We start from the raw sequence: 22,344 nt of genomic DNA on the forward strand, positions 1-22,344 counted from the left end.
TTCTTTAAATATTTCAGTTCTGGATTTTGACTAAATCTACGGCACGATGTTCCACGTGGGTCTGTTTTTCATCCTAGCATTGCGGCCGACCCCCACAGCCCCGGACAAAGGGGGCTCAGCACTCGCGTTCTACGTTCAGGGAGCCTTCGAGAGCCTTCTGGACTTCCCGAGACAGGCCAGGGGCAGCCCCCCGCCACCAGTCAGCTCTCCAAAGCCCCTCACCCCCCAGGTCACCGGGAGACTGCCGCCCACGCAGGGAAGGACGGCAGGGGAGCGACGCAGGGCGAAGGACGCGAGGCGAGACGCAGCTCGCAGTAGCCGCGGGCCTAGAGCCGCCTCCGCTGAAGTGGATGGTGGGAGTTGAGCGCATGCGTGGATGGCGGCTGGACCCGCCACAGCCGCGGCCGGACGGTGCAGGCGGTGTGCGGCCGAGGGGGGCGGAAGCCTGTTCAAGAGGCCAGATGGGAGCTGCACCTGCCAAGTCAGGGTCGTGCGCAGACTCACTCCTCCTGGGGCCTGAGGCTCGCTCCGCACGACCCGCCCAGGCTCCCGCGGAAGCTCCGGCATTTGGGGGACCGCCTCCCAGAGCCCTTGTCAGCCGGGACTGGCCAGACAGGGATGCGCAGCAGGAGGAGGAACTTGGCACGAGACAACGCAGCGAAGCCCCCGGGCCCCTCACCCGCACGAGAATGCTCCGGTGTCTCCAACATTTCCTAAATGTCTGTAAGCCTTAGCACTGAATCCCGGGTCTGCACCTGACAGACATCACATGTGGAGACTCTTCTTTCCTTGTCCAGCATCAGAGATGCCAGGAAAGAGGCAAGGGTGGGGACGTTAATTTACCCACCGCCCATTTCCGGTACCAAGGCATTTGTGCAGCATGTGTTGAAAGTAAAGAATCTGCCCAAAATGTCTTCAAGGGACTAGCGACCCAGTGGAAAAGGTAACTTGATTTTGGAAAAAATTACTGGGGGAGGGAGATATATACTGTATTTTATGTTATGTTCTAATGGATTTAAATGAACTAGATTCAAAAGTTATGGAAAGGTATAGGGGCGCCTGGGTGGCTCAGTTGGTTAAGCATCCAACTCTTGATTTTGGCTCAGGTCATAATCTCTTGGTTCAGGAGATCAAGCCCTGCATGGGGCTCTGCACTGACAGAGGAGGCTGCTTAGGATTCTCTCTCTCTCCCTGGTTCTTTCTGCCCCTCCCTAGCATGAGTGCACCCATATTCTCTCCAAACAAACAAACATTAACAAACTTCATTATGAAAAGGGTGTATAACTGTGGTTCTCAAATTGTATGTTGAGGTGTCCTGTGCACAGTCAACTCACAAGGACAGTAAGAGATGTTTTAAATTTTGTTCCTATTTAGTTTACAAATCTGTAGGAAAACAGAAGGAATGTCTGTTGGACACCACTCTGCTAACTCCAGGCAGCTCCTAGTTTCAACACTGGATCACACTGCATTCCTTGCAATGGCATCTAACTTTGCACAGCTGGGATTTTGCAGGGGCCATGATAAAAAGCAATGAGTGAAGGTCACTCATTGGAAAATGAGTGGCAGCAGCATCTAGTCTTGTTCCAGGATTTGAGGAATTGTGCAGTGCCCAACAAGCACACACATCCCATTAGCAGTTGTGGTTACTTAACGATAAAATAAACATTGCAAAAATAAAATAAAATAAACATTGCATTTTTTTCTTTCAGTTTAAATGTTTTTTTTTTCCAAATGGCTACTAGGTTTTTAGGACACAAATATTAAGTTGCTTAGACCTAACTACATAATAAATGGAAGTATTAGGTAGTTCTGTTGGCATAGGGGCACTGAGAAAATATTACTGAGACATTAGAATACACAGACTAGAATGTTCAATAGTACAACAGTTCAATGTCTCTCTCCCTGACAGTAAGTTCTCACCCAGAGAGGCAACTACAGATACTTATTGCTTGTATGTCCTGGAGATATTGAATGCACATAATGATAGCTAACATGTATTTGAATTTTACTTTGTGTCAAGCACTCTTCTAGGTTTTGTATATATTAATGAATTTAATTCTCTATGATGCAGTCGTAATATATTCCTGTTTTATAGATGAGGACACTAACACTCAAAGGCTAATTAACTGCCCAAATCCACACACTCGATAATGCCTTCAGGGTCAGAGCTCTTAGACTTAGTCTCTATTACCTTTGTGCCAAGTTTGGATATTATCTTTAGGATTATTTTTAAGTTATCTCTACACCCAACATGGGTGAGACCCAATTCTGAGATCAAGAGTCACATGTTCTGACTAAGCCATCCAGGCACCCAATGTATGTTACCTTTTTTTAAATATAATCTTTAAAAACATGCTACTTTGATAGGGGAAAAATACCAGTTGTTTGAATATTAGTGAAGGTAGGCATTATTTTTTACATATGATTACTGGTCATTTATATTTATTCTTTCCATGAGTTTCCTTTTGTATGAACCTCTTTAAGCTTTCAAAATGTCACTACTTCCTAGGATCTCTCTAAGAAATTAATGTGTTAATTACTTTTGAAGTAATCAGGCAGAAGGGCCAATTATTGTGCTAACTGGAATCTTCTGCTCCTCTAGATTTCAGTAGGTCAAATTCATTTTTTAAAATTAGAAGCTTACTTTCAGGGCGCCTGGGTGGCTAAGTCAGTTGGGCGTCCAACTCTTGATTTCGGCTCCGATCATGATCTCGCAGTTTGTGAGTTTGAGTCCCGTTGTCGAGCTCCATGCTGACAGTGCAGAGTCTGCTTGGGATTCTCTCTCTCCCTACCTCTCGCTTTCTCACACAATAAATAAATAAACTTTAAACAATAAAAAGCAAAATTAGAAGTTTACTTTTCTAGGGACACTTGGTTGGTTCAGTTGGTTGTGCATGTGACTCTTGATCTTGGGGTCGTTGAGTTCGAGGCCCACATTGGGTATAGAGATTACTTAAAAAATAAAATCTTAAAAAAACGGTTTTAGAAAAAGTTTACTTTCTAGAGACCTAAGCCTAATCTTGAGGCTTTTCCTTCATCACTTCTAGATTAAAATGGTTATTTGAGAAAAAAAAGAGAGATCAATCTAACTCATAAAAGAAACCTTAAAATGTTTGTCTGACAATCAATGATTGTGAGTGCTACAGAAATCACTTAATGCTACTTGTTTCTCTCTTTTTAAAGTATGTATGTATGTATTTAGAGAGAGTTTATACCAAATTAATGTAAATAGATAACTGTTGCAAGCCTTTTTTCTTCACAATAATGGGTTACATGATCATAGCTGAAACAAAAAGAGCTACTAAGATAATAAGAATACTTGTGGAAATACTCTTATACAAATATTTGGTGGTGTGATTTCCTTTACTCTAGAATATAGTACAGAATATACTGATACTGATATACTTGTCTGTGGCTAACCATAGCTGCCTGGAGTTCCAAATCAAACCAGCAAACAGCAGAGGGAGCTGGTGAAGTGCTTTTGCAAGTGAGACCTAAGCTCACTCTGAGGGGCCACAAAATTTCTCGGCAAGTTATTTACCTGGAGGGGAAGCTAAGAATTCTTTCTTAAATCACCTATAAATTGCAATACTTTCTTTTAGTTTTTTCCTTTTATATCTGTATATTCTATTTTTAAATTTTTTAATGTTTTTTAAAAAAATTTATTTCAGAGAGAGAGCGAGCATGTGAGCAGGGGTGGGTCAGAGAGAGAGGGAGACACAGAATCTGAAGCAGCTCCAGGCTCTGAGCTGTCAGTACAGAGCTCGATGCGAGGCTCGAAACCACAAACCATGAGATCATGACCTAAGCTGAAGTTGGACGCTTAACAGACTGAGCCACCCAGGTGCCCCTATATCTGTATATTCTAGAAAGGTGCTGTTGAACCTACATAGTCAGAAACAAATATTGAGCAGGTTTCTATAACGTTAAGGCAAATCTGTAGTATATGCTACCCCCCCCACTCAAACAAACAAACAAACAAACATGGAGAATTGTTGAGGGAGCCCTTGAATGGCATGACTTACTCTTTTCTTGAGCCATTATGGACACCTAATATTTGTTCATTCCTTACTGAGTCAACAAAAATACATGGAACAATATTATGCTCAATATATGTATTGAGCATCATTGTACATACATTGATTGAATGCTTAAAGTCAAAGCTTGAATGTAAAACCCCTGGGCATTTCTACATAAATTTATCACAAGCCTTTGCAGGACAGCACAATAAGGCAGGTAGGATTTTCAGATTCCATTCATAAACTCTAAGGCCATTACTTTCATCAAAGTTGACATTAGTAGGGCACGTGGCTGGCTCAGTCAGTATAGCATGCAACTCTTGATATCGGGGTTGTAAGTTCAAGCCCCATGCTGGGTGTAGAGATTACTTTAAACAAATGATTTTTTTTAGAAAGTTGAAATTTGTAGGAAGTAATAACTTCCAGATTTAGATGAATTTAGAACTTTGGAGACAGAATTACTCTAACATTATAGAAAGACACAGGTTTACTTCAGATATGACTGTTTCTTTGTTTCTTTCTTTCTTTCCTTCTCTTAAGTAAATGTGTAAAGAGGACTGGTTGGGGCAGTCTTGGACAAGAAGTGGGCTTGAGCTTTGTTGGAAGATACACAGAATGAAAATCACTGCAGGAGGCAGAGATGGTATGACAGGTGAGGGGAATGACAGTCAGAGGGCAGAAGCCCAAATGCAGTTGGTGTGGGCTGGTCTCTCAGCCCAGCCTGGCTGAGGTAGGTTGTGACTTCTGTAGTTCAAAAACAAGCAAAGCAGCTCTTGCCAAATACCATATTCCTTTGCACTAGCGTCAGAGGATGCAGTTTCAAAGAGATGCATTCTCTGAAGCAGTGGTTCTCAAAGTTTTTGTTTTGGAATGCCTCCACATTCATTCTTTCTTTTTTAATTTTTTTTTACTTATTTATTTTTGAGAGACAAAGTGCACGAGCCGGGGAGGGGCAGAGTGAGAAGGAGACATGGAATCCAAAGCAGGCTCCAGGCTCTGAGCTGTCAGCACAGAGCCCCACACGGGGCTTGAACCCATGAACCGTGAGATCATGACCTGGGTGGAAGTCAGACATTCAACCAACAGAGCCACCCAGGTATCCCTTAAATGCCTCCCCATTCTTTTTTTTTTTTAATTTTTTAATGTTTTATTTATTTCTGAGAGAGAGAGAGACAGTGTGAGCAGGGGAGGGTCAGAGAGAGAGAGGGAGACACAGAATCTGAAACAGGCTGTAGGCTTTCAGCTAGCTGTCAGCATAGAGCCCGACGCAGGGCTCGAACCCACAAACTATGGGATCATGACCTGAGCCGAAGTCGGACACTTAACTGACTGAGCCACCCAGGCGCCCCAGATGCCTCCACATTCTTAAAAAAAAGTATTCACAGGGGACCCACTGAAAGCTAAGAGGGCCTCTCTCCACTTAAGAGGTTGCTTAGGAAGCTAATTGAGTCAGCTGAGGGGTTTCCCCACTCTCCTGGGCGTCTATCAGAAAACCGATATCAACTGCTTTGTGTCCGTGTTGTTCAAAGAACCCTATCTTTGTTGTAGGTCCTTCTCAGTGCCTAGGAGACCCGGAGGCTTTCAAAGGACCAGCATAGGGGCGCCTGGGGGGGCTCAGTCAGTTAAGCATCTGACTTTGGCTCAGGTCATGATCTCACAGCTGGTGAGTTAAAGCCGGGCAATGGGCTCTCCAGTTCAGAGCCTGGAGCCTGCTTGGAGTCTGTGTCTCCCTCTCTCTGCCCCTCCCCCACTCATGCTCTGTCTGTCTGTCTGTCTCTCTCTCTCTCTCTCTCTCTCAAAAATAAACATTAAAAAAGGAAACCCTTAAAAATATAAAAATTTAACTGTGGTTGAAAAAACTACAGTAACAAAATTTATCCTCGTAGCCATTTTTAAGTATTCAGTTGTGTTAAGTATTAACAGTGTTGTACAACAGGTCTCTTGAACTTTTCAATCTTAAATAACAGAAACTCTATGCCCCTAACCATCAGACAATCATCACTCTACTTTCTATGAGTTTTATTAAGTACCTCTTCTAAGTGGAATCAAACAGAGTTTTCTTTTTCTAACTGGCTTATCTCACTTGGCATAGTCTTCAAAGTTCATCCACGTTATAGCATTTATCAGAATTTGCTTCCTTTTAAAGGCTGATTAATATTCTATTTGATGTCTGTATTTTGTTTAGCCATGAATCCACTTTCTTCTAAGAGTTTTATACATTTAGGTCTTCAACCCATTTTAAGTTAATTTTTGTTTATAGTATAAGAAAGGGTCCAACCTGGGGCGCCTGGGTGGCTCAGTTGGTTAAGCATCCGACTTTGGCTCAGGTCATGATCTCACGGTTCGTCGGTTCGAGTCCCGCGTCGGGCTCTGTGCTGACAGCTAGCTCAGAGCCTGGGGCTGGAGCCTGCTTCAGATTCTGTATCTCCCTCTCTCTCTCTCCTTCTGACCCTCCCCTGCTCATGCTGTCTCTCTTTCTCAGAAATAAATTTTTAAATAATTAAAAAAAAAAGAATGCTAAACTTGGGAAAAAAAAAAAAGGGGTCCAACCTGATTCTTTTTGTCTCCCAGCTTTATTGAGATATAATTGACATATAACATGTGCAAGTTTAAGGTGTACAACATGGTGATTTACGTATATATTGCAAAAGGATTACCACAATAAAGTTACTTAACACATCCCTCACATACTTTTAATCTGTGTGTGTGTGTGCGTGCATGTCCAACTTCCTTTTTTTTTTTTTTTTGCATGTTTTTCCATCCAGTTTATCCGACTCCATTTGTTGAAAACACTATCCTTTCCCTGTTGAATGGTCTTGGTACTCTTGTCAAAAATCATTTGACTGTGCACAGGAAGGCTCATTTCTAGGTTCTCTAGTCTATTGTGTTGGTCTATGACTGTCTTTATGCCAGTACCACAGTTTTGATTATTGTAGCTTTGTGATATTTTAAAATCAGGAGCGTGAGTCCTTCAACTTTGCTCTTCTTTTTCAAGATTGTTTTGGTCATTTATGGTCCCTTGATACTCCAAATTAATTTTAGGATGGGTTTTTTAATTTCCGCAAAAAAATGCCATTGGGCTTTTGATGGAGATTGCATTAAATCTGTACATCACTTTGAGTAGTACTGACATCTTAACAATAATTGATCTTCCAATCCATGAACATGGGAAGTCTTTCCATTTATCTGTGTCTTCTTTGCTTTCTTTCAGCAATGTTTCGTAGTTTTCAGTGTATAAATCTTTCATCTCCTTGTTTAAGTTTATTTCTAATTATTTTTTTCTTTTTGACGTTACTGCAAATGAAGTTGTTTTCTTTTTTAATTTCCTTTTCAGGTAGTTCTTTGTTAGTACATAGAAGGGCAACTGATTTTTTTTTTTTTATTGCTGATTTTGTGTCCTGCAATTTGGCTAAATTCATTTATTTGTTCTAAGAAATTCTTATGGAATCCTTAGGGTTTTCTGTACATAAGATCATAACATCTGTACACAGAGATAATTTTACTTCCTCCTCTCCAGTTTGGGTGCCATTTATTTCTTTTTCTTGTCTAACTGTTCTGGCTAGAACTTCTAGTACAGATGCTGAACAGCAGTGGTGATAGTTGGCATATAGTTGGATCCTGTTTTTTGGTTTTTTTTTTTTTTTTTTATAATTCATTCAGCCAATCTGTGTCTTTTGATTGGGGACTTTTATTCATTTATATTTAAAGTAATTACTTAAGGGGAAGAACTTACTATTGCCATCTGAAAATAGTTTTGATCTGTAAACCCTCGTTTATCAATTGATATAGCAAATTTCAAGACATTTCTAAAATAAGCTTTTAAAAAGGAAAATCTTCAAACTTTCTATAGGCAGTTTTACTTTACGTCTTACATATATCAAGTATGACATAGATTTTTTTAATACAGTCTTTACAGTTTCATAACTGGAAAAGTTGCCATGATAGCTTGAAATTTATCTCCTTAAGCTATAATAATTCCAAGAGACTTAGTCTTTACCCAGAAGTAATATCCTGGAGTTAAAAGCATGAAGTATGGGGCTAGGAAGGCTGGGCCCAAACCCCAGTTCTACCATTTCTGAGGCAAGTAATTAAGTTGCTATATGCCTCAGTTTCCTCAATTTGGGATAATAATAGATAATTATTATATCACAGAATTACTGGATGGAGTTAGTTAATAGATGAAAACAACTTAGTGTCCTTCATGCGGTAATTGTATGTACACATTAACTATCATTCTGTAGTATTCTCAAATTATTTGGAATGTTTGTTATTTCGTAATATGCAAATTCTTATATATTTATATAATCCATAGGTTGGTCTGATTCTCAGATACCAACTGTGTCCTACCACTTAATTCTGACACTAACTACTCAGAATTAGTGTAGACTCCACAGATTAAGGGCTCAGTCCCACCAGACTACCTCCACTTTAGATGCCTGTTTCAGGGTGCCTGGATGGCTCAGTCAGTTAAGCACCTGAATCTTGATTTTGGCTCAGGTCTGATTTCACAGTTCATGAGTTCAAGCCCCATGTTGGGCTCTGCGCTGATAGTGTGGAACCTGCTTGGGATTCTGTCTCTCTTTCTCTCTCTCTCTGCTCCTCCCCTGCTCTCTCTCTCTCAAAATAAATAAACTTCTAAAAAATCATAGATGGCTGTTATGAGTGTTAGGGACAACGCATACTTCTGACCCACTGGCTATAAATCAGTGATTCCTACGATCCCCTGCCCACGTTCGATAATCTGCTAGAATGGATCAAAGATCTCAGGGAAACACTTTACTTACATTTTCCAGCTTATTATAAAGGATATAAATGAACAGCCAGATGAAGAGGTACATGGGACAAGGTCCAGAAGGGTCTCAAGCGCAGGAGCCTCTGTCTCATGGAGGAGGTGGATACATTGACCAACTTGGAAGCTTAGCAAATCTCACTGTTAAAGTTGTTAACATCTCCAGCACCCCTTCTCCCTGGAGGTTGGAGAGTGGGCCCCAAAACAAAGGAACCAAAGGTTTCTACTCATTGCTCTTTCGGGAGACCAGCCCCGTCATGGGCCATTGGGGGCCCCCACCCTGTTACCTCATTAGCATAAACTCAGGTGGATTGGAACCATCATTGTTATGATTGACGAAAAACACTCCTATCACTCAGGAAATCCAAGGGTTTTAGGAGCTTTCAGATTGCCAGGAACGAGGAAAAACGACCAGATGTACTTTTTATTGTACTGCAGTTGGAAAGGAGAGAAAATTGTTATTTTAAATTCATAGTCATATCTTTTCAACTGGACCTCAAACTCTTCAGAAGGAAACACCACGACTTAATTTCAATTGTCTTACAGTATCAAGCATGGTGCTGGGTAAGTACTCAATGGTAACTGTACTACCGTGCATTCATAGAATGCTTCACAGCTTTACAAAGTTGTCTCAGATTAATTATCTTCTTTGAATCTCACACACTTGTGATGGTCGACATTTTACAGATGATCAGACTGAGGTCCTGAGATGTTAAGTTACTTATCCCATAACACATTTTAGAAGAAGCAGAGATATAACACAAATTCAGTTCTTCTGACTTAAATTCCAACCTTTATCCACTTCACGAAAGATACTAAACTGTAAGATAGGTGACTGGTTCTATCTAGCATGGCCCTAAAATCATCTAATTTCTCTTGTTTTCTCCATCTGAGAAACGGGATCATTAAATGATTTTCATTTCCAAAATCTTAAGATTCTATAATCTCTAAATTGTCTTCTAGTTTTAAAATATCATTGGCTGTGACCCACAACAGCTGCTTTTTCTTTTGCACTGAATGTCAACAGTGGAGATAGTCAGCAAGTATAGTCTCACTTAACAATGTTCCTGGAAAGCCACTAATTTTATTTGTTTGTTGTTTTTAACATTTTGCTTATATCTGAGGGAGAGAGACAGACAGCATGAGCAGGGGAGGGTCAGAGAGAGAGGGAGATACAGAATCTGAAGCAGGCTTCAGGCTCTGAGCTAGCTGTCAGCACAGAGCACGACGCAGGGCTCAAACCCATTGTGAGATCATGACCTGAGCTGAAGTCGGACGCTTAACCGACTGAGCCACCCAAGTGCCCCGAAAGCCTCTAATTTAGGAAAGACATAACATTTAGTAACACTGGCTATATAACAAATCCCACTGGTTTCCATAAAAACAAAACAAAACCAAACAAAAACCAAACATCTATTTTCTAAAGAAAAGTATGTCATATACTTTACTAATTAATTTTGGTGAAGAATAAGTAGGAATAGTTTTGACTCCCACAACATAGGTGTTAAAGAAGTACTCTAAAAGTAGAAGGGATGTATTTGTAAAATGTTCTTGTTTCAGCCAGACATCAACCTTTTCTTAGACAATTAACATCTCTCTTAGAAATTATTGGAATCTGCAAGACTTCCTTCTATTCTACTTCAGGATATGAAGAATATGTGAGTAGGCAGGAATGTACTTCTTTTTTTAAAAAAAGTTTTTTAATGTTTATTTTTAAATTTTTTGAATGTTTTATTTATTTTTAAGAGATAGAGACAGCATGAGCAGAGGAGGGTCAGAGAGAGAGAGGGAGACACAGAATTCAAAGACAGGCTCCAGGCTCTGAGCTGTCAGCACAGAGTTGGAAGTGGGGCTTGAACCCATGAACTGTGAGATCATGACCTGAGCTGAAGTCAGACACTTAACCAACTGAGCCACCCAGGCGCCCCATTATGTTTATTTATTTTTGAGACAGACAGAGCACAAATGCGGAAGGGGCAGAGAGAGAGAGAGGGAGACACAGAATCTGAAGCAGGCTCCAGGCTCCAAGCTGTCAGCACAGAGCCCTATGGGGGCTCAAACCAATGAACTGTGAGATCACGACCTGAGGTGAACTTGGATGCTTAACTGACTGAGCCACCCAGGCGCCCCTGGAAATCTACTTTTTAACCCTCCCCAGGAGAGTGTTATTGTTGAATAAATCAAGAAATAATAGCCAGGTATTGGAGGGGAGGCTAAACTAGCAGGTAAATTCCACTGTTTTCCAACATTGAGATTCCACACCTTGTTCACCCTACCCTAAAATTCAAGGCTCCCAGTTAAATGTGGGACGTCTATAACTCACTTTATAAAGCCTCTAAATTCAAAATACTTAATTTGAAAAGAAGCATACTCAACCCCACATTTGATAAAACGCCTTTTCTTCTTCCCCTTTTAAAAACGCGTTTAGATGAAAAGTTCTTTTGTAATTACACAAATCTTTTGAACACAAGGCCCAATTTGAAGCATTATAGGCCTCAAACATTTAATGTCATAAGCTATTCGTTTGACTACACTTTTGCAGATATCACTGATTGGCAGTAATTACTCTTTGTAGCAGCTATATTTTGCAATCATTTTTCAGACTGCTATACTCAGTCTAATATTTATTCAGTGCCTACTAGAAGTCAGACACAATGTTGTTTACTTTTACACTATTCTTACAATAAAAAAAGGTCGTTTCCTGCACTTTGGTTCACCTTATCCTTTTGTAATGAGATAAAAGGCACTTCCTTTGTTTCTCAAGCAATATAAACCTGGTTCATTCACTTTCTCCACTTCCAGTTGTAGAGATGCCAAATACAAGGCATAACCTGTTCTTCAATGGAGAAAAATCATACCTTTCTGAAAACACACACACATCTCAAAAGTACGGCTTACTTATAACTAGGAATAAACAATGGCAAGATTCCAACAGACTAAACTTACTAACACTGCAATGAACTGGACTTTCTGCGTAGCCCCAGGAAGCAGACCAGCACCAAAAGGTGAGTTACAGGAAAGGAGACGTCAGCTCACAACAAAATAACCGCCTTCGTCCGAACACCTTTTCTACTAGTTGAACCCGGTTTGAATAGTGACATCGCTGCTTCAGGACTACCTGCCTGGAACGTGGTGAAGGAGGCGGGGGCGCCGGGGGACCGTTGGTTCCCACATTCGCTGACGTCCCGGTCAACGTGGATTCCGAAACTAACATGACTGTCACGGGTCCCTCAACGCCGGCAAAACAGGTGACAAAGAGTTCTTTCCGAATTCAAGAAGCCTGGTAGTCAAGGTTAGGGTTCCCGCCTTTCCTCTCTCCGGCAGGACACCGCCCTTGGAAAGAGCTCGCAACGGTCTGCTGGCTAAACACAGGTGGACGAATGTGCCGCGGAACCTCCGCCGAGAAACGGAACCGCTCCATCCTGAGCGGCTCCTCTTCCTCGCAAGCAGGGACCGACGGGGGGGCGCGGGGGGCGCGGGGTTCTGCCGGGAGGCGCCCCCTCGGGGTCTCTCTCAGGAGACCGGTTCCAAGTGGAACCTACCCGGCGCGGAGCGCGGAGAGGTAAGGGGGGTCGGGGGTACGCGCCGGGGGCAGAGCACAGACCGGCGGCCGCGGCGACGCCTCGCGCAGGGGCGGGGTGCGCTCACCGCGGAGGGGACCGAGCGGGTCGCCGGCACCAGGGCCGGAGACGCCGAGAGGCCGGGGCGCCGGCCAGCACGCATGCGCGCGTCCGGAGCCCCGGGCGCCCGCCCCGCGCGGCCGTCGCCGTCCGGGCCGACCGCCCAGGCCTCGCCCGGTCCCGGACTGCGGGCGCCGCCAGCCCCGGCGAGGCGGCCCGGCTCACGCTCTTCTCCCTCCCACGGCCCGCACGGCCGGCGGCCCGGCCCGGCCTGGCCCGCGGCGGCCGCGACGCCGGCGTCACCCGCGGCTGCGGCGGCCTCTGGGAGCGCGTGAGGCTCCGGGGTCGCTGCGGCGATTGGCCGGCCGCGGCGCCCGCTCCCATAATGCAGCGCATGGCGCGTCATTGAAGAGAGACCATGATGGCGGCGGCGCTGGGGCCCCCAGAAGTGATCGCTCAGCTGGAGAACGCGGCCAAAGTTCTGATGGTGAGTACGCCGCGACCCCCGCACCCCAGCATCCGCGGGCCTCTGGCCGGCCCTGCCGCGCCGGGCCCTCCCGCCCGCTGCCCGGCGACCGGCGCGGGCCTCCAGGGAGCCTGGAAGCGGAGGCGGCGGCGGTGGCGTGGCGCAGGATTCTCCATCCTACTTTCCTCTCGCCTCCGCTCCCCCTCTTCCCGGGGCTGCCCTCACCCCCCAGGGGTCTGGCACCCCAGCCGGGCGACGCAATACGGTGCTGTAGGAAAGGGGGCTTCCTGCGCCACGGTCTTCGCCGTGCACCCTGCCCCACAGACGGGGTCGGGAGCAGGGCGCGGGGAGCGAGGTGCGGGTCATCCCCGCGCGGCTCCGGTCGCGGGCAGAGTGTCCGCCGCTGGGCAGCTGCTGCCAGACCCGCGGGGATGGCCCAGCCCGGGCGCGGCTCGCAGCGCCTGCTCCGTCCGAGCGTTCGGGTGCCTTCTCCGACCTGCAGCCGCCGGCACGTGGAAGGACAGGGAGGGAGGGAGGGCAATCTTTGGGACCAAGGTCATTGGGGCAAAACTTTATTAGGTACCAAGCTCCCTGTGGGTCGCACGTTAAGGAGAGCTGAATCTAAGGTGCTCGTTGGCTTCGTCCTTAACACTGTACAGTGAGCAGTGTGATGAGTAAGTTATTTACCCAGGGACTCTGAGGAGGCTGCGTAATGGGATTAAAAATACCTATATTCCACGCCGGGAGTAGAAGGAAGGGTAAACTGTATTCAGTTGCCCCTCAACTGCGTTTGTATTTTTTGGCTCAGTTTTGTTTTTGTAATTTTAGATTTCCGTGTTTGTAGATGTTTGTTGAAAGTGAGAGGCTCGGTAGATGGCTTGAATTGATCCAGCCTTTCTAAGAATCTAATACAGCTAGCTTCGTTATTCGTTTGGACTCCCCCCCCCCCCCTTTTGGTTCAGGGCTTGGATTGTGTGTTCGAACATCAAATTTAAAAGGATTTGAACTACTTTCAGCATAGTTTGTAGTTCCATTCATCAAGTATTGTTTTCTCACACACCAGATAGCTCCTGAAATTTAGCTAACGATATTGAGAAGTCTAATAAAAGTAGGGTATATTTGCTTCATTATGAGCTAAGTGAATCCTTTAGCCACAAAACTGAGTAGATACAGTTTTCAGACTCTTGCAACTTAAGTCCAGAAAAAACTAGCAAGCATTCCCCTTAATGCAAGGTTCTTAAAAGCCCTGACATGGTGTTTCCTGAAATATCTGAGAACTTTCTAGGCGCCAGACTCTATTTTTATTAGACTCTGGAAGGAGTATGTGACCCCCCAAAATATTGCTTTAGTTCTTACATTGATAAGATAAAATTAGGGTCTTTCATCACTGGCCTGAATGGTTGTGTTTGTCAGTACCTTCCCTCCTCCTTGGCAGAGCTAGTTTTATCATCTATAACAGAGTAGCTGAGAAAAATAGTAGTAAGTACTGTTTATTAGTGTGGACTATGTGCCAGATACTGTGTGTGTTGCTTTACACACTCTGTTAATCCTCACAACAGCTTTACAGGGCTCAGAGAGAAAGTTTAAGTGGCACGGGTACCGTATTACTAACTTGGTGATTTAGGTTCATATCTTACATCTGTCTGGCTCTGAAGTTGGATCTCTTCCTACCGTATGTCACCACCTCTTACATGTGTTGTGTAGATATCCGTTTACATACTTTTTAATCTTTCCAGAGAAAAGTATTGAAAAAAAGCTTTTAAAATTAGGAAATTTGTTTTATATTATATAGAAATATATATAAGCTTCCACTTACTATTCTCAAACGTATAAGAGTAACAATTACTGCGTTATTTCTCATATGAAAGCTGTATTCCAGTTTATTACTCGTAATGACACTTCACGTTTATTAAGTGCTTACTGTGTGCGAGGCACTATGCCAAGCGCTTTTTGTATGTTCCTTTAGTCATTATGAACAATGAGATGGTTATTATTACTTTCATTTTCCTTTTATAGACTAAGAGACTCAAACGTGGAGATGCTAAGTAACTTACCCAAATTTGCAAGGAAAGTGGTAGAGTGGGAACTTCAACTCAGGTCTGTGTGTTACCAGTTTGTGGCTCTTAACCTAAAGGGAAGTGGGACTAGAAACCTAATATATTAATTCGCTTGGCAATAGTTAAGATTGTTAAATCTTCAATTACTAAGCATAAAGACATCTTTTAAAAGAATTTAGCATTATCCATCTGAGGAAATGTTGTTTATAGGAAATGGCTATATACTTTAGTTGTTACTATGTTTTGGGGTTCAAAGCAATTAGTGGTGTCTTTCAGAGTCGTTTTGCTTAGTTTTTTCATTTGGTAGTCCACAGATTTCTTCTCTGAAAATTGGCATAGAATTTTAGTGTGCAGGACAATCTCAAGACCTCTTTATTTAGTACACAGGTCTTAGAGAGTCCACAGTGGATATCAGAAGGAGATTGTAAACAAATTTTTGGATGCAACATACATCTTTTGGTAATGGGGTTTATAGCTCTTATCAACATTTCTAAGGAAATAGAGACCCTGAAAAATAAGAGCCTAGTCTAAGCATTCTCCCTTCCATTCTACAGATGGGGAAACTGAGGTTCAAAGAGGTAGAAGTGACTTGCCAAAGGTAGGTCACTGAACAAATTAGTAATAAGAGTGATTCAGAACCTAGATCACTTGACTCCCTATTTCTGAAGTTAAGTTTTTTTTTATTCAACCATGTTGCTTTTTAAAGTCAACGTATTATAATACCATAAATGTTACATTTTATTGCTTGATGGGAAAATTTGAAATATGTTTTTGGATATTGCAGTTGCTTCATTGTAAACATCTATATTCAGTCCTATTTAGCTTATTGGATAAGCTGCCAAATTGTGTATTAGACCTTTAGAATAAAAAATATATTCATCAATTTTATGGATCTCAGCATAAAGAATGATTTCCCCCTGTCTCAAATAGTAACAGGGAGTATTTTCTGTAGGTACTTGTAAATACTGCTTAATCTTCTGATTCAAGACAGTGAGGTTACTTGCTAGAAAATAAATTTGAAGGCGAAGAAACTAGAGAATGGACTTTTGTAAGTTAGTAACTGTGCAGGTGAAGTCATTCCAAAAACAATGTGCAAATGGAAAACTATTTAAAGAAACACTGAGCATTTCTCCAAAAAAGATTTCAGTTATTGGCTTTTTGCTTAAGGTACCCAACCCTAAATTTTTGAGAGGATATTAAATGCACACTAGAGTAAGTTATGTGGATCATACTTTTGTGCTAACATTCTTATCAGGAAGAGTCTTATCTCTGACTGCTTGAATTTAGCAGGTTACATTACAGACCTGAAAATCTGATGTTGTAGACACATTTTCTGTTATTTAAGATTATAACAGCTATACTGGAACATATTTTAAAATATAGCAACAGCACACAAATGCACGGAATAATAGAGTCTCCGTCTTCTTCCTTTCCCCACTCTCAGTCCCCCTCCCTAAGCAATCCATATTAAATTTGAATATACTTTTTTTCCGGTGCTTTTATAATACCCATTATATAGTTTTTCTTTTTTTTTTCTAAAAAAATTTTTTTAATGTTTTATTTCTAGGAGAGAGAGAGAGAGAGAGAGAGAGACAGCGTGAGCAGGGGAGGGTCAGAGAGAGAGGGAGTCACAGACTCTGAAACAGGCTCCAGGCTCTGAGCTGGCAGTCAGCACAGAGCCCGACGCGGGGCTCGAACCCACGAACTGCGAGATCATGACCTAAGCGAAAGTCGGGCGCTTAACCGACTAAGCCACCCAGGCGCCCCTATATAGTTTTTCTTTTTTATGTATATTAATTAGTATGTTATAAATATTCTTCGTTTAAAAAATCTTGGAGGTACCTTTCTGAATATTAAAAAATTCATGCCGTGCAGAAGAGTGTAAGGGGAAAGTAGAAGTTCCCTAAGCTTCCATTCCATCTCTTCAGACAGGACTGTTTCCTGGGTACATACATGAAAAATCTGTAGGCATATAACAGCATACATCGTGTCTATTTTTTATTTTTTGTGTCTCTTCCAACATGTAAATATTTATTTGTGAGTAATCATGAATCAGTGGGACCAGCACAAGACTGACATAGCCTCTACAATGCTGATAGCAATGTTACATTTGTAAACACACCCAACACGCAGAATACGTAGAGCTGGTAGGCCCCAGGGATAACAAAATCACATCTGAACCTTGTGGCCGGGACCATGGTCTGTCTGAGGCTGCATAACTCTCCTCTACCCCCAACCCCTTCCCCCCAAAGAAGGACACATAACATTTTTAAAAGGTATTTTTAAAACATGTATTGAGGTGCCTGGTTGGTGCAGTTGGTTATGTGTACAACTCTTGTTTTCCGCTCAGGTCATGGTCTCACGGTTCATGAGATTGAGCCCCGTGTTGGGCTCTGTGCTGACAATGAATCCTGCTTGGGATTCTCTCCCTCCCTCCCTCCCTCCCTCCCTCTCTCTGCCCCCCCCACCCTCACTCTGCCCCTCTGTGCTCATGTGCATATAGGGTCTCTCTCTCTCTCTCTCTCAAAATAAAAAAAATGTATTTTTTGACATCAATGAAAATTGTATAATCCATATCTTTCTATGCTTTTCTTTGTTCACTTCATTGTGAATGACTTAAAATTTTTTTAAATTGTGAATGAATTTTAAAGGAAGTTTATTTCCATTTTGTGTGTGTGCATGAATAGATATAAAATGTAAGATGTGTTTTGATTTTAGAGATATCATAATGGAAAAATTTAGTATTCTTTAAATTCTAGTATCATATTCATTTGAGCAATAAACCCAAAAAGTGCTTTATGTGTTTATTTTCTTGAATTTCCTTGGTTTTGTTTTCCTGGCTCGCTTGAGCTGTTAGGGATTGCCCTTCGTGAGTGTGCATAGTGCTGATATAAGAAAGTGCAGAGTACATATGTTAACTGAAGTATCATACTTCACAGAAAAATAATTTACTACATTTGTTTTAAAGCCAAATGGATTTAATAAATGTAAATGCAGCTTTCATGAGAGATTTATGACTAGTTTTCATGGTTTTTATTGTAGTGGAATCTAGTTACTATTTTGAAGGCATCTGTAAAATTTTAGTGCAATACAAAAAATTCTTACTTGACTCTCACATCAATCCTGTGAAGTAAATAGAAGAGATATTAAACTCTATAAAGAAAATCTGAGATTCAGAGATGGGAAGTGATTTGCCTGTGGTCACAGAACTGGTTTGGATCTGGAGTTAAGTTACTGGCCGTTCATCCACCTGGAGCATTCCTCCGTAGGTATTGCTAGGCATAATGCTGTGTATGCTAAGGAGATAGGAGAAAGACCTATCTAGAAAGGACAGCAGAGTCTAATGAGGGAGAAAGGCAGACTGTTAAGTGTTGATAGGTAACATAATGAAAGCATATACTAGCGCTCTGTCAGAGTACAGAGGAGGGACATCTGTCTCAGACTGAGGTGGGGACCTCGGGAGGGCTTGGAACAGGTAGTCCTTAAGCTGAGTGGTCAATGACAGACACTTTGGAGGTTTCCAGTTGGGTGGGGGTGGGTGTCCCAGGTAGAGGGATATATTTGTATGAAGGTCTGAGAGAACCAAATGCCATGTAGGGAATATTTGAACATTTATTTAGTTGATATTTCCTGAGCCCCTCCTATGTGTAAGGTACAGGGCTTTTATTTTTTTCTGATAAGTGATGCACATGTTATAATTTAAGAATTTTGATTGTAGTATTTACTTTTTTGTTGAAAAGATGCATTATATTAAGCATTTTTATTTCAGTTTTGTCTGCTGTGGCACTAGACATTAGAATACTGGCACTAATACAATTTTTTTTCCAAAAAACTAGTTCGTGGGGAATTTTTATTTAAAATTCAATTAAATGTGTATTTTGCAGTTGGACTTGTGTTAAACTCCATTAATTGGAACATAGCCAGTGAGCCAGAGAAATGTGAAAAGACCTTTGAAATCATAGATACCTAAAAGACAGTTGATAAAGTTTAGTACCATTTTATGTAAAACTTAATAAACTAGGAATTTAAAAAAGCACAATAAAAATAGTTCTTTCAAACTACTAGTAAATGGCGATATTCTTTTTTTTTTTTTTGGTGTTTTTTTTTTTTTAATGTTTATATATTTTTGAGAGAGATACAGAGCACGAGCTGGGGAGGGGCAGAGAGAGGAGACACAGAATGTGAAGCAGGCTCCAGGCTCCAGGCTCTGAGCTGTCAGCAGAAAGCCCAACATGGGTTTCAAACTCATGAACCGTGAGATCATAACCTGAGCCAGTCTAACATTTAACTGACTGAACCACCCAGGCACCCCTAAATGGTGACATTCTTAGGAGTAAAATAGGGAGTCCTAATACAATTGTTATTTAACACCTGGAGGGCCTAGGTGATACAGGAAGAAAAAGGAGTAAGTACAAATACTGGAAAGGAAAGTAAAAAAAAAAAAAAAAAAAAAATTATTTGCAGGTGATATTCAGAAAAAGAAATTCAAGGAAATTAAACTTAGAACTGTTAGAATAGTTATTTGGTAAGGTGGCCAGATATAAGACAAATAAACCCATTGTGACATTTCCTTTATACCAGCAATAGTCAGGTTAAAATTGAAGTAAAGATCTCACTCCATTAGGAATAAAAACTGTAGGAATAAATTATAGGGCACTGTTTATTAAACATGCAACTTTTTTTTTTTGAGAGAGAGGAGGATGCAAGTGAGCAAGGAGCAGAGAGAGAGAGAGAGAGAGAGAGAGACGAAGAGAAACCCTTGAGGCACAGAGAGAGAAGCAGGGTTCACGCGAAGTGAGGCTCATCCTTGCCCAAAGCGGGGCTTAGGCTCACCTGATGCCGGACTTGAACTCACAAACCCTGAGATCATGACCTGAGCTGAAGTCAGAGATGTTTAACCAACTGAGCCACCCAAGTGCTCTAAACATGCAGCTTTAAAACAAAAAATTTTTTTAATGCTTATTTATTTTTGAGAGAGAGGGACAGTGTGAGTGGGAGAAGGGCAGAGAGAGAGGGAGACACAGAATTGAAAACAGGCTCAAGGCTCCCACCTGTGAGCCCAGAGCCCGTCACGGGGCTCAAACCATGAACCGTGAGATCATGACCTGAGCCAAAGTCAGACACTTTAACTGAGCCACCTAAGCACCCCTAAACATGCAACTTTTTATTTTTTATTAAAAAACTTTGTTTAATGTTTTATTGGTTTTTGAGAGAGAGAGACAGCATGAGCAGGGGAGGGTCAGAGAGAGAGGGAGTCACAGAATCCGAAGACAGGTCAGGCTCTGATCTGTCAGCACAGAGCCCGACGAACCGTGAGATCATGACCTGAGCCGAAGTCGACACTTAACTGACTGAGCCACCCAGGCGCTCCAACATGCAATTTTTTATGAAGAAAACTATAGAGCTTATTTGAAAAATACAAAAGGAAATCTGAATTAAATGGAGGCTGTGTTCATAGAATCTGCTTAAGGTGGCAGTTCCTTAGTCTTTAATCTATAAACTGAATGTAATGTCAATCAAAATCTCTCTTTTCCTCAGCCTTTTTTGAGGTGGGAGGAAAATTTGACTAATTAGAAAATATATCTGGAAGAATAATTGTATGAAAATAACAAAGAGCATTTTATTTTTTTATTTTTTTATTTTATTTTTTTATTTCTAGGAGAGAGAGAGAGACAGTGTGAGCAGGGGAGGGTCAGAGAGAGAGGGAGTCACAGACTGAAACAGGCTCCAGGCTCCGAGCTGGCTGTCAGCACAGAGCCCGACGCGGGGCTCGAACCCACGAACCGCGAGACCGTGACCTAAGCGAAAGTCGGACGCTTAACCGACTAAGCCACCCAGGTGCCCCCAAAGAGCATTTTAAAAAAGGAAAATGAAGGATTTGGGGAACTTGATGTACAGTTATTAAAATTTATTCAAAAGCTACAGTGATTGAAACATTGTAATGCTGGCATGGAAGAAGAATAGAAAACTGAAAAAGAATGGTTCAGAAACAGAACTCAGATTAAAGTGATATTTCACGCTGTAAAGGGAACGGATAATGGAAGAACAGATCATGTTTTAATGTGAGTGGAGTTATAAAAAGAGACAACTTTTTGGTAGATAGTTTGGTGGTATGTTACAGAAGCCTTAAAAACCTGTGTTGTGTATTCTTCCATCTCAGCTAGTTCACGCGTGGCCACTGGAAATACTTGCACGCGCACACACAGGGGTGTTTATTGTAGTTCATATATACCTGGCTGTAGAAAAGAACTGAAACAATGCGACTATTAAGGTAGTGGTATTTTATATAATGGAATTTATAGAACGCTCAAGAAATATGGATCTAATATGTGATAGTGTTTTATTTATTTGTTTTTAATGGAAACATCCAAATGGACCTGGAAAAAACCTCAAACTGAGGAGGGAAAGTATAAAACAGAATATATGGTCTTGGTGGTTTTTTTTCCCTAAAAAAAAAAAAAAAACTGCATATTTGCATATGTATAGAAACAATTGGAATATGTATACCAAACTTAAACATTTTTTTCTTAATTTTTATTTATTTTTGAGAGAGAGAGAGGGGGACAGCGTGAGCAGGGGAAGCTCAGAGAGAGAGAGAGGGAGATCAGAACCCGAAGCAGGCTCCTGGCTCTGAGCTGCCAGCACAGAAGTAATGACCTGAGCGGAAGTTGGATGCCTAACTGCCTGAGCCCCCCAGGCGCCCCACATCTGCTACAGTTGTGAGAATGGCTGTCTAGAGGATGGGGGTGGACATGGCAAGAGTCCTTCCTATGTTTCAGTATAGAATTTTTTGCAGTAGAAAACATTGAATCACATATAATTAATACTTCATTCTGATACATTTGAATGTTGCATGTGTTTTTAAAATCTATGACCACCTTCTTGACTGTTCTCCATTTTTATTTCAAAGAAAATTAAAAGCTATATCATGGCTCAGGCTGAATAAAAACTCTAAGTCAAGTCATCCCATTTCTGCAGATGTGTTTAATCGGTGCTAGTTCAGCATAATGTTGGAGCAAATAAAATTGGGCTTCGAAACCCAACTTGGGAAATAAGATTATTAAGAATTTTGGGATGGTGGCAGCAGCGTATCACATTGGGCCAGGGGCCCTGTTGAGAGTTGGCCCCTAGGAGGCAGCCCAGGGCGCGCACTCATGGAGCTGGGGAGCTGGCCATCGGGCTGGGCCTTAGCAGGCCAGGCCTCAGGCCGTCCCATCTGACACGCTCCCTCCTCCCCAGGCCCTGACGGGTGTGTATTCTCTAGCTTGGAACACCCTTCTCCCTTTTCTGCCGAGTTCACGTTTAATTTCAGATCTTAATGTAGTTGGTTATTTTATCGAAGTAGCCTCACCACTCTTAGGGTAAATTATTTTTTCATAGCATCACCTACTTT

The 22,344-nt window shown here is 42.1% G+C and overlaps 1 protein-coding gene across 2 annotated transcripts in view; it reads left to right on the forward strand.

Annotated features, from left to right (window-relative positions):
* Positions 1 to 504: 504 nt before the first annotated feature.
* Positions 505 to 22,344, forward strand: part of XPO4 (exportin 4) — a 123,172-nt gene continuing 101,332 nt past the window's right edge. Inside the window, exon 1 of one of the 2 annotated variants that reach the window (XM_039254867.1) lies at positions 505 to 943. Coding sequence is in view for 1 of the 2 variants with exons in the window: in XM_039254859.1 (XP_039110790.1) it covers positions 12,847 to 12,915 (69 nt within the window). In the remaining variant the exon portion in view is untranslated. Of the gene's footprint in view, positions 944 to 12,753; positions 12,916 to 22,344 lie in introns of those variants that run through there. The other variant, XM_039254859.1, reaches the window with a different exon arrangement.

This window comes from Hyaena hyaena, unplaced genomic scaffold (assembly GCF_003009895.1).
Source record: "Hyaena hyaena isolate Hyena2069 unplaced genomic scaffold, ASM300989v1 scaffold_11, whole genome shotgun sequence".
Classification (NCBI taxonomy): domain Eukaryota; kingdom Metazoa; phylum Chordata; class Mammalia; order Carnivora; family Hyaenidae; genus Hyaena; species Hyaena hyaena.